Source organism: Brassica napus, chromosome C7 (assembly GCF_020379485.1).
Source record: "Brassica napus cultivar Da-Ae chromosome C7, Da-Ae, whole genome shotgun sequence".
In the NCBI taxonomy this organism is placed as follows: domain Eukaryota; kingdom Viridiplantae; phylum Streptophyta; class Magnoliopsida; order Brassicales; family Brassicaceae; genus Brassica; species Brassica napus.
Window position 1 is genome coordinate 18,656,851 of NC_063450.1, and position 13,098 is coordinate 18,669,948.

Sequence of the window (13,098 nt, forward strand, 5' to 3'; positions counted from 1 at the left end):
CAAAAAATTGCTCAAGAACACGATTTCAGAATGTGGAGATTCGCGGAGTATACCTGTCTTAGGGTGAAGACGAGTGTATGAATCAGGTAGAGCTCGAAAAATCAAGTGGAATAGAGCCCAAAATTGTTCAAATCGGATGATTATAGAGAGAGAAAGGGGGGGCGAATTATAGGGGAAATCGGAGGGGATGAGAGTTCTAAGGTTTAGATCCAAAAAAGGTCGGGTTTTGCCTTATAATTCTGTTTTCCGAACACGCATCGATCGATGCGTTTTTGTTCTATAACGCATCGATCGATCACATTCTTACGGCCCGGGCCATCTTGGTAATCGATCGATGCGTTTTTGTTATATAACGCATCGATCGATGCGTTTTAAAAAAAACATACAAGATTTTCCGAGGAAATTCCGAGGAACAATTCAGATTGTCAATCGATCGATGGGTTACTCTCATCGATCGATCACAATCTAACGGCCCAGTCCATCCTAGTAATCGATCGATGCGTTTTTGTTCTATAACGCATCGATCGATGCATTTTAAAAAAATCATACAAGATTTTCCGAGGAAATTCCGAGGAACAATTCAGATTGTCGATAGATCGATGGGATACTCTCATCGATCGATCACAATCTTACGGCCCGGTCCATCCTAGTAATCGATCGATTTGTTTTTGTTCAAAAACGCATCGATCGATGCATTTTTAAAAAAACATACAAGATTTTCCGAGGAAATTCCGAGGAACAATTCAGATTGTCGATAGATCGATGGGATACTCTCATCGATCGATCACAATCTTACGGCCCGGGCCATCTTAGTAATCGATCGATTTGTTTTTGTTCAAAAACGCATCGATCGATGCATTTTTTTAAAAAAATTACGTTTTGAAACCCCAAACACTAGTTCGTCGGAATTTCCTCGGAATATTCCGAGGAAATTCCGAGGAAGAAGAGGGTTTCGCCGTAAGATTGTGATCGATCGATTTGTTTTTGTTCAAAAACGCATCGATCGATGCTTTTTTTTAAAAAAAATTACGTTTTGAAACCCCAAACACTAGTTCGTCGGGATTTCTTCGGAATATTCCGAGGAAATTCCGAGGAAAAAGAGGGTTTCCTCGGAGTTCCCTCGTAATAATCCGAGGAAATTCCGAGGAAATAGGGTTTTTAAACCAAAAACGACGTTTTGCCGTTTGAATAACACCTATATAACCCTTATTAAGTGTCTTACGTTCACTATGAAGTCAAAAATTTGTTCCTTACCATATAATTAACACTTTTCCGATTGTATGAACGAAATCTCGCAACATAAGAGAAACACTTGTACCTTTTAATGAACGGTAAAGGGAATACTTTCAATTAGTTTTGAAATTTGTTATTTCATGGTTTATGCTCATGTATACAAAGAATCCTCAATGGTATGCATTACAATTGTATAAGAAATGAAATACGGCAAAAAAAATTGATGTTTTGAAACCCCAAACACTAGTTCCTCGGTATTTCCTCGGAATATTCCGAGGAAATTCCGACGGATATTTACTATCCGTCGGAATTTCCTCGGAATATTTTCATTTTACCGGGCAAATATTTCGCGAAAATTGAAATTAGAATTCCGACGGAATTCCGACGGATAATGTCCGTCGGACCCTAGGTTTTATAACCACGAGCCCCTTCTTCTTCCCCATTTCTCTCTTCTTCCTCTGCGCCTCCTCTCCGGCGAAACCCCCTGAAATCCGACGATATCTCCGGCGATCTCCCTCTTCTCTTACACAAATCATGTAAGGACCCTATCCCACTCTCTTAGGTTCTATTTGTTAGGTTTTTGTGTAGTTTTGATAGATTTTTGTTAGGGTGATTGGTTAGGATTGTGATTTGGTTGTATAATAGGTTTAGAATTGTGATTTGGTTGAATAATTTGTTTTGTTGAATTGATTTAGAATTTTTTTATAATTTTTTTATTTTTTGTATTTATAAAATCGATTTTTGTATATAAAATCGATTTTTGTATTTTACAAAACGATTTTTCTATATAAATTCGATTTTTTGGATTTTACAAAAACAAAATTCTATATAAATTCGATTTTTTGGATTTTACAAAACATTTTAAATATCTATAAAACTTTTTTGTGATTAAATACTATTATTTGGGATTTAAAAATATTTTTCATATATATATATATATATATATATTAAAACTATTTTTTTGTAATTATTAAACAATTTTTATTTATTAAAACTATTTTTGTTTATTAGAACTATTTTTATATATTATTAAAAAAATTTAATATATATAAATCTTTTTCTGTGATTAAATTATTTGGGATTTTTTTTTAATAAAAAAAATTAATTTATATATTTCTGTATTTATTAAATATATTTTTTTAATTTACAGGTCTCATGATGATCAGACCCGGCCTCGACAGCGTCGTGGTCGTGGTGGTACGGGGAGCCAGTCTCGGGATTCCAGCCATTTTCAGGATTCCCCTTCGCCCCACAGCTCCAACCATACATCTCCCTCTGCTGCACCCGCTCATGCTCCTCTCGCTCCCGCTGCTGCATCCGCTCCTGTTCCTCCGGGTCCTCCGGGAGTGATGAGGGTTGCGGAGTTGGTTCAACAGCCCGGTCGTGACCATCTTCCGTATCTCACTCCGTATCCACATGGACGGGGTCAAACATGGTAATTAAACATTTTTTTCTTTAAATTTGGATTCATTATTAACCGTTTGTTCTTTTAATAAGGTTCAACCGATCCGGGAACGGGATCAGCGCATGGATCAACCGTATGATGTACTCGGCCCTCGACAGTGGACATCCGACTTTCACTCACTTCCCAACCGACAAGCAGGTTCTGTGGTTTCGTCAGTTTGCGGTAAGTATTCTAATTTTTTACTTATATTTTTAATTTTTAATATAAATTTTCTACTAATTGTGTTTTTTTTTCAGCAAGAGTTCAACTGGAATTCCGATGAGACGCTCTTTATCTATCACCACTTCGTCCTTAAAGTAATGGACAACTATGGGAAGCAGATCCACGAGTGGAAGAAGAAGTGGGAAATCAATAAGGTTCGATTTAATTTATTAAACAATTTTTTAATTTATTAAACTATTTTTTAATTTATTAAACTTTTTCTTTTTTTTAAAAAAGTCCCAAAGTCGATGAACGACACGGTCTGGAAGGAGTTGTGTGCGCATTGGGATAAGGAGGAGACGAAAGAAACTTCTTCCACCAACTCCACCAACCGCAGGAGCGACCGTAAAGGGAAGGGCATCTACAAGCATAACTTGGGTGCTCAATCTATTGCCACTCTCGGAGATCGCATGGTAAGTTCAACCGCTTTTTCTTCAATTATTTGAGTTTCAGAATTTAAATTTATTGTGCATTTCTTCTAATTTCTAATGTTTCTTTAATTTTATGTTTTTTTTCAAGGCGGAAGAAAATGATGGCGAGCCGGTCGATGATCTCGCCCTAATGAGGAGGGCGTATACCAACAAGAAGACCGGCCAGATTGATGACGGTCTTGTGAGGGACGTGGTCGACCTGGTCCAAACTCAGGTGGTAGACGAAGTGTCTCAGCTTCAAACCGAGGATGACGCTTCGACGGCTTCGACCAACTTGTCCCGGTTTCGAATCAACGAAATCGTTGAATCCGTAAGTTCTTTTTTTTAAAGTTCAATTCATTTATTTCTTGGTTTAAATTTCTAAATTTGGCTTTTTTCTATTCAGTCGGTTCCAAAGAAGAAGGGACGTTTGTTCGGTTTGGGTCGTCGCACCCGGTCGGTTCCTCCTTCTTCTGCACCACCGCCCTTTGTTGATCCAGAAGTACTTACGGCTCAGTTGAAGGACAAAGATGATCGAATATCTTTGTTGGAGACCCAGATGGCGGCTCAACAGGCGGGCTATGAGGCACAGAGGAGGCTGAACCAGCAAATGATGGAGATGATGCAGAGGATGTACCCGAACGAGGTGTTCCCGGACGTGCCAGACCCGTAGTTTTTTTTTTCCCCAATCTCGGAATGTTTTATTTTTATTTGTGAAACTTTGAATATTAATTAATATGATTTCAATTTTACTTTTAATTTCATATTTTCGAATTTAAATTTCAGAAATTTTATTTTTTCAAAAAAATTAATATTTTTTACATTCCGAGGAAATTAATTATATTTTTCACTAGATCGATCGATGCGTTTTTGAACAAAAACGCATCGATCGATCCGTTTTTTTTTTAAAAATATAGCGAGGGACATTTCCCTCGGAATTTTCCGAGGGACAACTCCCTCGGAAAATTCCGAGGAATGGATCCCTCGGAATATACCGAGGGAACAGTTCCTCGGAATAAACCGAGGAAAAAGTCCGTCGGTATACTCCTATCGATCGATGTATATATGTCCAAACACGCATCGATCGATGAACTTCCGAGGAATTATCCCGACGAAGTTCTCCCTCGGTATATTCCGAGGACTTTTCCGACAAATAAGGGATCCTCGGAATTTCCTCGGAAATTTATTTCCTCAGAATTCCGTCGGAAAATTCCGAGGGATTTCCGAGGAAAAAATAAATTCCGAGGAATTATTTCCGACGACGTGTTTCGTCGGAATTTCGTCGGAATAACGATATTCCGACAAAATTCCGACGATTTTTTCCCTCAGAATCCTTGATGTTTTCTTGTAGTGATGGACTTCAGCCAAATTATTTTGTGGTTTCTAACTTTTTCATTCATTTCATTCCAGGTCTTCGTAAAGTCTGTATTTGATAGCGGAGTAGATTTTGTTGATCCTAAACGCGTCGATCGGCGAGAGATTTTCCCTCCATTCAAGTTGGTTGGTTTGCAGGCCAACAACCACCATATTTAGATTCGCTCATACACTTAAGTTTCCCTTATATATAACTCTTATACTCTCCCATTGCTGATCTGAACACAGACAATGGCATATCGGAATTTCTGGATGTATATTATCTTGTAACATATTCCACATTTAACTGTGGCATTTTTGCAGACCTCGCAGCTAACTGTTAATTGCATCTATATTACTGTTCCCGTACTCCTAAATCCATCAACTCATTTCGAGTCTGATCCGATCGCCTTTCATTGTTGTAGCAAGTATATTTATTAATTCTACTAACTAAATATCTAGCCGCTAACTTTATCTTCAATGATACGCAGCCACGTAGATGCTCGTATCGGAATCTTCTATTAAATGTAGTAACTTTCGTTTAATCTTTAATATGAATTTTAACTGCTAAACATAATATAATTTCTTGAGCAGATGTTTTACTAAATAAATAATTGTTGTATCAAAATATAAATAAAATACAATGTAACAATTTTATAATCTCACTAAATATTTTTCCTCAAAGATATACCACTAACTTTTGTTTGTATAATTAAGGAACCAAATAACATTTGCGAGCTTGAAAGTAATATACTCTAAAATTTCAACAAAAAAATGAAAATAAAATATAATTTAAAGAAAATACAAAATTCAGATGGATTGGAGGAGAAGTGGCCTAGCTCTGACCTACGAACTGACACGTCTTTGTGACCTGACATGCCTCTTCGCTTTACCTGCTGCGTTAGTGCATTTTTGTCAGGAAGGAGGGGCATTTTCGTCTTGCCTAGTACCAAAGAACATGATGAAGTCTATTTGTGTTCCATCATGTATAGAATGTCAATTTGAACCTTTGTTAGGTGTAGTTACCTTAATCTCTCTAAAATATAATTAATTTACTAGAGGAAACAACTATACCTAAAAGAGACTAATTAAAGGATAAGTTGGAGGTCCACTAAGACCAGCATATTTTCCTCCCCAAGCTGATGGGCATTTTTTCTATTTCCTAAACATGCAATCTAAACTATCCAACACACCTAGAAATCCCCGGCGTTCATCAATTTGGAGTAGTCGTGCAACATCAATAGCATCAGATGATCGGAGATATCGGCTTGAAAAAAACCTCAACAACAGCATGATAAAATCGCTTCAAACTTTCAATAGTCGTAGATTTTCCTATTTTGATATACTCATCGGTGGAATCCGCCGGTAAACCATACGCCAACATTCGAAAGACAATAGTTACTTTTTGTAAACCAGATAACCCAAATTTACCGACCCCATCTCTTCGTTGGATAAAGTAACTATCATATCTTTGTATAGCTTCATAGATACGCATAAACAAAGAGCGAATCATCTGAAATCTTCGCCGGAACGTCATCCCATTGAACAAAGGATTATCAGAAAAAAAATGAATCGTTGAAGAGATCGCAAGAAGCATTTTCACGGTCACGATTTATTACTATATGACCGGGAATATACACTCCATGGAAAGCCTCCGAGTCAGCTAGGTTTTGAGCAAAGAGGAAATTGTTGTTTGCAGTAATTTGAGCAAGAAGAAGAAGAAGAAGAAGAAGAAGAAGAAGAAGAAGAATGTATTTGAGATGAACTTAAAATTGTATTAAAATTGTATTTGAGATGAACTTCCATAGTTAAAATTCATCTTTATATGTAGAATTAGAAAATGTTGCTGATATTGATATTATTTCCAAATATGGTACCATTTTATGGTTATTTCATCTCTTACACAATTTGTCGTTGCATTCATAAATTATCTCATGTGCTTACACAATTTTTTTTTGCATGCATAAGTCATCTCATTAGCTTACATAATTTTTTTTTGCATTCAAAAGTCATTTCATCTCTTACACAATTTTTCTTTGCATTCATAAGTCATCTCATGTCTTATACAATTTTTCTTTGTATTCATAAGTCATCTCATGTTTTACACAATTTATCTTTGCATTCATAAGTCATCTCATGTCTTACACAATTTTTCTTTGCATTCATAAGTCATCTCATGTTTTACATAATTTATATTTGCATTCATAAATCATCTCATCTCTTACACAATTTGTCTTTGCATTCATAAATCATCTCATGTCTTACACAATTTGTCTTATACAATTTTTTTTACATGCATAAGTCATCTCATGTGCTTACACAATTTATCTTTGCATTCATAAATCATTTCATGTCTTACACAAGTTGTCATACACAATTTGTTTTTTAATGCAGAAGTCATCTCATGTCTTACACAATTTTTCTTTTCATTTATTGCATTCATAAATCATCTCATTTCTTACACAATTTGTCTTACGCAATTTTTTTTTGCGTGCCCAAGTCATTTTATTTGCTTACACAATTTTTTTTTTTTGCATGCATAAGTCATCTCATGTTTTACGGAATGTTTCTTTGCATTCATAAGTCATCTCATGTCGTATACAATTTGTCTTTGCATTCATTAGTCATCTCATCTCTTACACTATTTGTCTTTGCATTCATAAATCATCTTATGTCTTACACAATTTTTTGCATGCATAAGTCATCTCATATGTTTACACAATTTTTCTTTGCATTCATAAGTCATTTCATGTCTTACATAATTTTGTTTTGCATTCATAAGTTAGACATGTCTTACACAATTTTTATTTTCATTCATAAATCATCTCATATCTTACACAATTTGTCTTTAACCAGCTAAATCAAACGAAGATATTACTATTTAACCATCTAAACCAAGCAAACTTATTAGACAATTAGTCTTTAACCAACTTAACCGAGCGAAGATATTACTATTTAAGTCATAAATCATCTCATGTTTTACACAATTTGTCTTTGCATTAATAAATTCTTTCTGACCAGCTAAACCAACCGGAGATATTACTAACACAAGATGAAAAATACAAAAAAAAAGGTTCAAATTTGACCACGTCTAATCCTTAAAGGTATTAAGAAATTTCCAAATAATTTCTCTAACAGAGCTGATGCATTGCAAGAAGAAGTTCGAAATGTTATGTCATCTCCATCACCTCAAGTAGAGTCATCGCCATCTCCTGGTATGAATTCATTTGATCTAAATATGAATAGCGAAGATGCCACTTTTAATTTATCTCAAACACCTATGGGTGTGAAAAAGCAAAGAGAAACAAAAAACAATCTGATGAACAATTTAAAATAACCATGGAGGAAAATGATAAGCTTATCAAAGCTATTACTAAAAGTACTTCTGAAAGAAATAAAATTCAAAGAAAAAAAGTCGAGGTACAAAGAATGAAGCAAGAGTATAAAATACTATTTTCGGATTTGAACTCTATAACTGATCGAGTAGCTCTTGCGTATATTGAAAACGAAAGAGAAATAATTTTAAGAAGAAGAGCATCAACATGCCAACATGAAGAACATGGACAAGGTTCACAAAGCCAACATCATGGATCTCAATATCAAGCATCTCAAATCCAAGGAGAACACATTTAAGGAGATCATGTTCAACGACAATTATTTCAAGGTGAAGATCAATTGTCACCAAATGACCAACAAGATTTTTCTCAGTACTATTATTACCTTAAACGAATTGCCTAAATTTTAAATTAATGCTTTTAGTTTATTATGTCATTTAATATTAATTTGTTGTGTGTTCTGTTTGTTTGGTTTGAGTTTTGTAATTTTATGTTTTGAGTGTTTATTTTAAATTTAGTATGCATTTTAATCTTATCCATCTTATAGTATTTATTTCCATATTTTATAAATACTAATTAAAATTTTACATTATTAAAAATAAAATATAAAAGTTCTATGATATTTTAATTTTTAAAATATAAATTAAATGATAATAATCATTTAGTCATTTCTTTCTTGAAAAAAGTAGTTATGTAAAAATAATTTAAAAATACAAATAGTACATTATATTTTTATTTAGTTACAAATTTGAACTAATTAATAATAATAATTGAATTATATTGTTAGATGGGAACATAATAAAATATGTATATTAAATATTTGGTGTGATGAATAGTGTTACACCAAATAATACTATTTACTCTACATCAAATTTGATAGGATGATGTCATTTGTTATGTTCTATTGGAGATGAAATTACAGTAAATTTGGTGTTTTGGTGTTCTATTGGAGTTGGCCTTATCCCCCCCCCCCCCGCGCAAAAAGATTTATTTTTGAAATTGTTTTTATGTAAAAAGGCAAATAGATTTTCTTTCATCCACAATTTTATGTGTGATTGTTAAGACATAAGACAGTATACACAATATTTAGTCTTTTCAAACTTAACTAATTAATGGTAAATTTAGTTTTTACGCTTAGCCACTTAAATACAAATGATATACAAATAGTTACATAAACATCAAATATATACATACTAGTTGTTTTGTCTGCACAGGCGGGCATAATCTTTTTACGTAAACTTATTTTATGTCATTAATTCAAAACCAGTATGAAAAGTTATTATTTATGTTCTAAAAAGTTTTAAAACAAACATGAGATTATTCATATATAAAAGTGTTTTTAATCAAATATATATATATATATAGTTTTTATTGTGTAAAATTTTAAAAGCACTCACATATTAAAAATATTTTATAAAATCTCTTTATACAAATGTTTTTTCTTGATTAATATATTAACTTATAAATTGTTTTATATCTTAAATTTTTAACTTTTATAATAGAAAACTATTATTCATGGAGAACAACATAATATATATAAGAATTATCTTTTTAATATGTTTTATTTTTACAAGTTCATTATATTAATTTATAATCAGTTATCTAATATAACATATAAATCTAAAATTATTATTACAATTTTTTTAATTATATAATAAATTATATGTAACCATTTATTAAAGGTACCAACGATTTTAACTGCTCTAACTTTTAACATGAGAGCTCAGAAGTATAAACATCACTTGAAAATAATAATATAGATAGATATAGGTAAAAAGTAAAATCAACAAAAGTCTCTGTGATTTTATTTGCTAACAATTGCTAAATTTGTTATTTTTGTTATAGCCATTTTTTTGTTAATCAATCAAATAAATTATCTATTGAAGAAATTTTTGAAAAGTAATAATTAAAAGTATTTGGTAATGAGAGAAAAATCAACTTATTTTTTTCTTACACCAAATTATTTAAAATGTGTTTTAGTGATTAAAACCATCAACAATTTTTCAGTCGGAAGAAAGCTACTCAATTAAGTTATAAGGTTTTAAACTAGGGTGACAATTGTTAGCGGATTGTAAGTTAATGGGTTATACCTTTTTAAAAAAGTAGTTTAGAGTTTCTTTTAAGATTCAAAAATAGTTGAGGCCATCTTTTTTTTTTTTTTTGAATATCAAGAGGTTCAGGGTTGAAACTCGTAATCCCCTAAACCCGAAATCACAGCATGTTATATTAATTGCGTCCCAACGGTCACTCGAACTGGCGATCTCTAACACAATGGTGGTCCTTTCCATTTGAGCTAATAACCTCTAGTACCAATTTATCCATCTTTACAACCAATTTCAATATGAAACAGATTTTACGTGCTTATGTATCATTCATTTGATGAAATTCCAAAAGACATGTCGTAGCACCAAATATATTTGCTTTTAACAACAATCCTTTTCTCTTTCTTTTTTTTTGGTAGGATATGATATCAAAACATTATGTAAACGATTATTGAAGTAGTCACTAACATAATTTCTCAGTATCTGACCTCTATTCCCTTTATAACCAACGCATCAACGCTCAATATCATATGCATAAGATACTCTTCTCTATTGTTTCCGATTGTAGCTCAATTCTCCATCTTCATCTATGAATTTATATGTGATTTGTGTAAGTGTGTTATTTTCATCGCATTGAGTTTTCCTATGAAAGAAATAGATTACAAAAATTATCGATTACAAAAATTAATAATGTATTAACTGAACCAAAAAGTAAAATATACAAATCGCGATGGTTTCTCCAACAGGCCAACGAATATCTAAAATGTCCATCAGATTAAACTTTAGACCCATTTAACGCCTTGTAACATATTTATGAATCGAATATAATCTCTTATATACTAAAATAGAAGCATTGTAATAAATGCGTTCACACTAAAATGGATATATGTCACATGTAGAGAATTTCTCAACTAAATTCTACATAAATATGTTCACACTATGTACTTTACGTTTTTAATATAAAACTCACATGCATGGTTCTTCTTTACGTTATTTTTACTGTTTACGAATAGAGCTAGACAAATTATTCAAAAAAATTGATTCGATTCGTTATCCGTTTTGATTCGAACTGAAAAATCCGGATATTTGTTATTCTACGAAGCAAATCAAATACTAAAATGCAATATCCGTAAAAAAAAAATCAAATCACAAATATCAATATTTATAAGAACGGATATTCAATTTGATCTGTTATATGTATATATAAATATACATATATTTAAAGAATTATATATAAGTTATATATTATAGTTTATATAAATTTTAAAATATTTTCCTTTTTAAATAATTTCATTTTTCATGTATTATTTTGAAAAATGTCATTAATATTAATTAACAATATCTTTATATATTTATCAACCATCTTTGTATACTTTTATATACACATACATGTGCATATTGACGTGATCACCTTATAACTAAGTATTTACTACAACTGAAATATCTAAGTTTTTTGGAAGTTAAAATATTCTTTTTGTTAATGCTTCTTTTACTATCGACCAAATTGTAGTAAAATGATTTGTCTTAATATATTTTTTTTTTTTTAACTATTATCCGTTTAGAAACTATAATATGAAACCATTGGAATTTGGTTCGACATCACGACTATCTAAGATTCATAACATGAAAACAAACAAATAATAGTAATTTTTGATTATCACAGAAAAAAAAAACCAAAAACATCAAATATTTTAACCGAACAAACCAAATAAATATTGATTTAAAATAATAGTTATATTTTAGGAGATTAAAAACAAAAAAAACCTAAAACCGAACTCATATCCAGATTAAACCGATTAATGTCTCTTTATTAAAAAATAACAAAACTAATAATCACGCACAGATTATTACCTAGTTAAAATTATTATTAGAAGATAGAAACAACAATTTCATCCAGACATGAGTATTTTTTATTTTCGCGGGTTATTACCTAGTTAAAGTTATTATGCCACTTTCGCTTCATCTCTCTCTCTCTTATGCTCCTTCCTCTTCGTTTTCTGTTTTTTTTTTCTAATTAACTCCTCCACCGTTCTCCAATCTCTGCCTATCTCTATTTCCCAGATCTCCACTCGCGAGATCTGCACCGACCCCCGACGGTGCAGTGTATATGCGGTCACCGATACGTTCAAATCTTTTTATATTTTCTACCTTTATCTTAAATTTATTTTTTTCCTACTTGGCTTAGCCTCCTCGAGAGACGTGAGTTCGACGCTTTTCGCCTCAGATGAAAGGGAATTGACATTTTGACCCTCCTTTCTTATACACATTGACCGTTATAACCCTGATCCAACAAACCACGTAGCATAACCTAAACCCAAACAAATGAGTCAAAACCACCAACAAGCGCATACGTTTCAAACAACGGGCACGTCAAGGAAACGCAAGGGCACGACGGAGAGTGATTTCAGTTTCGATCCAAGAGCCACTTTGTCTACATCGAACTGTCTTTTGGCCGGCTACATGGCTCAGGAGTTGCTCACGTGCGGGACCATGTTGGGCCGGAAGCTATATCCTGGATGGGCTGAAGTTGGGCCGCTAGACTCGCCGTCGCAGAAACACAGGGAAGTGAAGAAGAAGGCTGCTCACCATAGCTACTCTAAGGTGGCGAATGTGTTCAAAACAGATGGGACCCACGCTCCTGGTGTGGTTAACCCGACCCAGCTTGCTAAATGGATCCAGATGTGAGTATAATAATCATAGGTATTATCAGTATCATCATCACCTCTAGTTTTGACAAGTCTCTTTGGATCTTGATAAGTCTTCTATCAGACCGACTTCAGTCACATGAAGTTTTTAAAGTCTGCCAGGAAGTTTATGTAGGTTAGTTCTACAATTGATAATAAAAAATTAACCATTTAATATGTATTAGAAGATTTTTTGAAGACTTGTAAATAACTTTTCTTAAATTTTATTCCAAAATTCCGGTCGAATTTTTGGTTTTGAAAGCAGACTTCTTCTAAAGAAGTTTCATGCGGAATTTTCAAATTTTAATTTTCCGTTTAATTCATGTGAATTCTGCCGAGAGGTCTTCGGTGATTTTTTTTTTTTGAAAAATCTGA

General features: G+C 32.7%; 2 protein-coding genes across 2 annotated transcripts; both read left to right on the forward strand.

Moving 5' to 3' along the window:
• The first annotated feature begins 4,566 nt into the window (after positions 1-4,566).
• On the forward strand, positions 4,567-8,757 carry LOC111205787. The gene has a single exon (XM_048762773.1). The coding sequence runs from the start codon at positions 8,213-8,215 to the stop codon at positions 8,405-8,407; it is 195 nt and encodes a 64-aa protein (XP_048618730.1). The 5' UTR covers positions 4,567-8,212; the 3' UTR covers positions 8,408-8,757.
• Positions 8,758-12,361: 3,604 nt separating this feature from the next.
• On the forward strand, positions 12,362-12,724 carry BNACNNG22050D. The gene has a single exon (XM_013876590.3). It carries the CDS (start codon positions 12,362-12,364, stop codon positions 12,722-12,724), a length of 363 nt encoding a protein of 120 aa, XP_013732044.1.
• Positions 12,725-13,098: the final 374 nt, after the last annotated feature.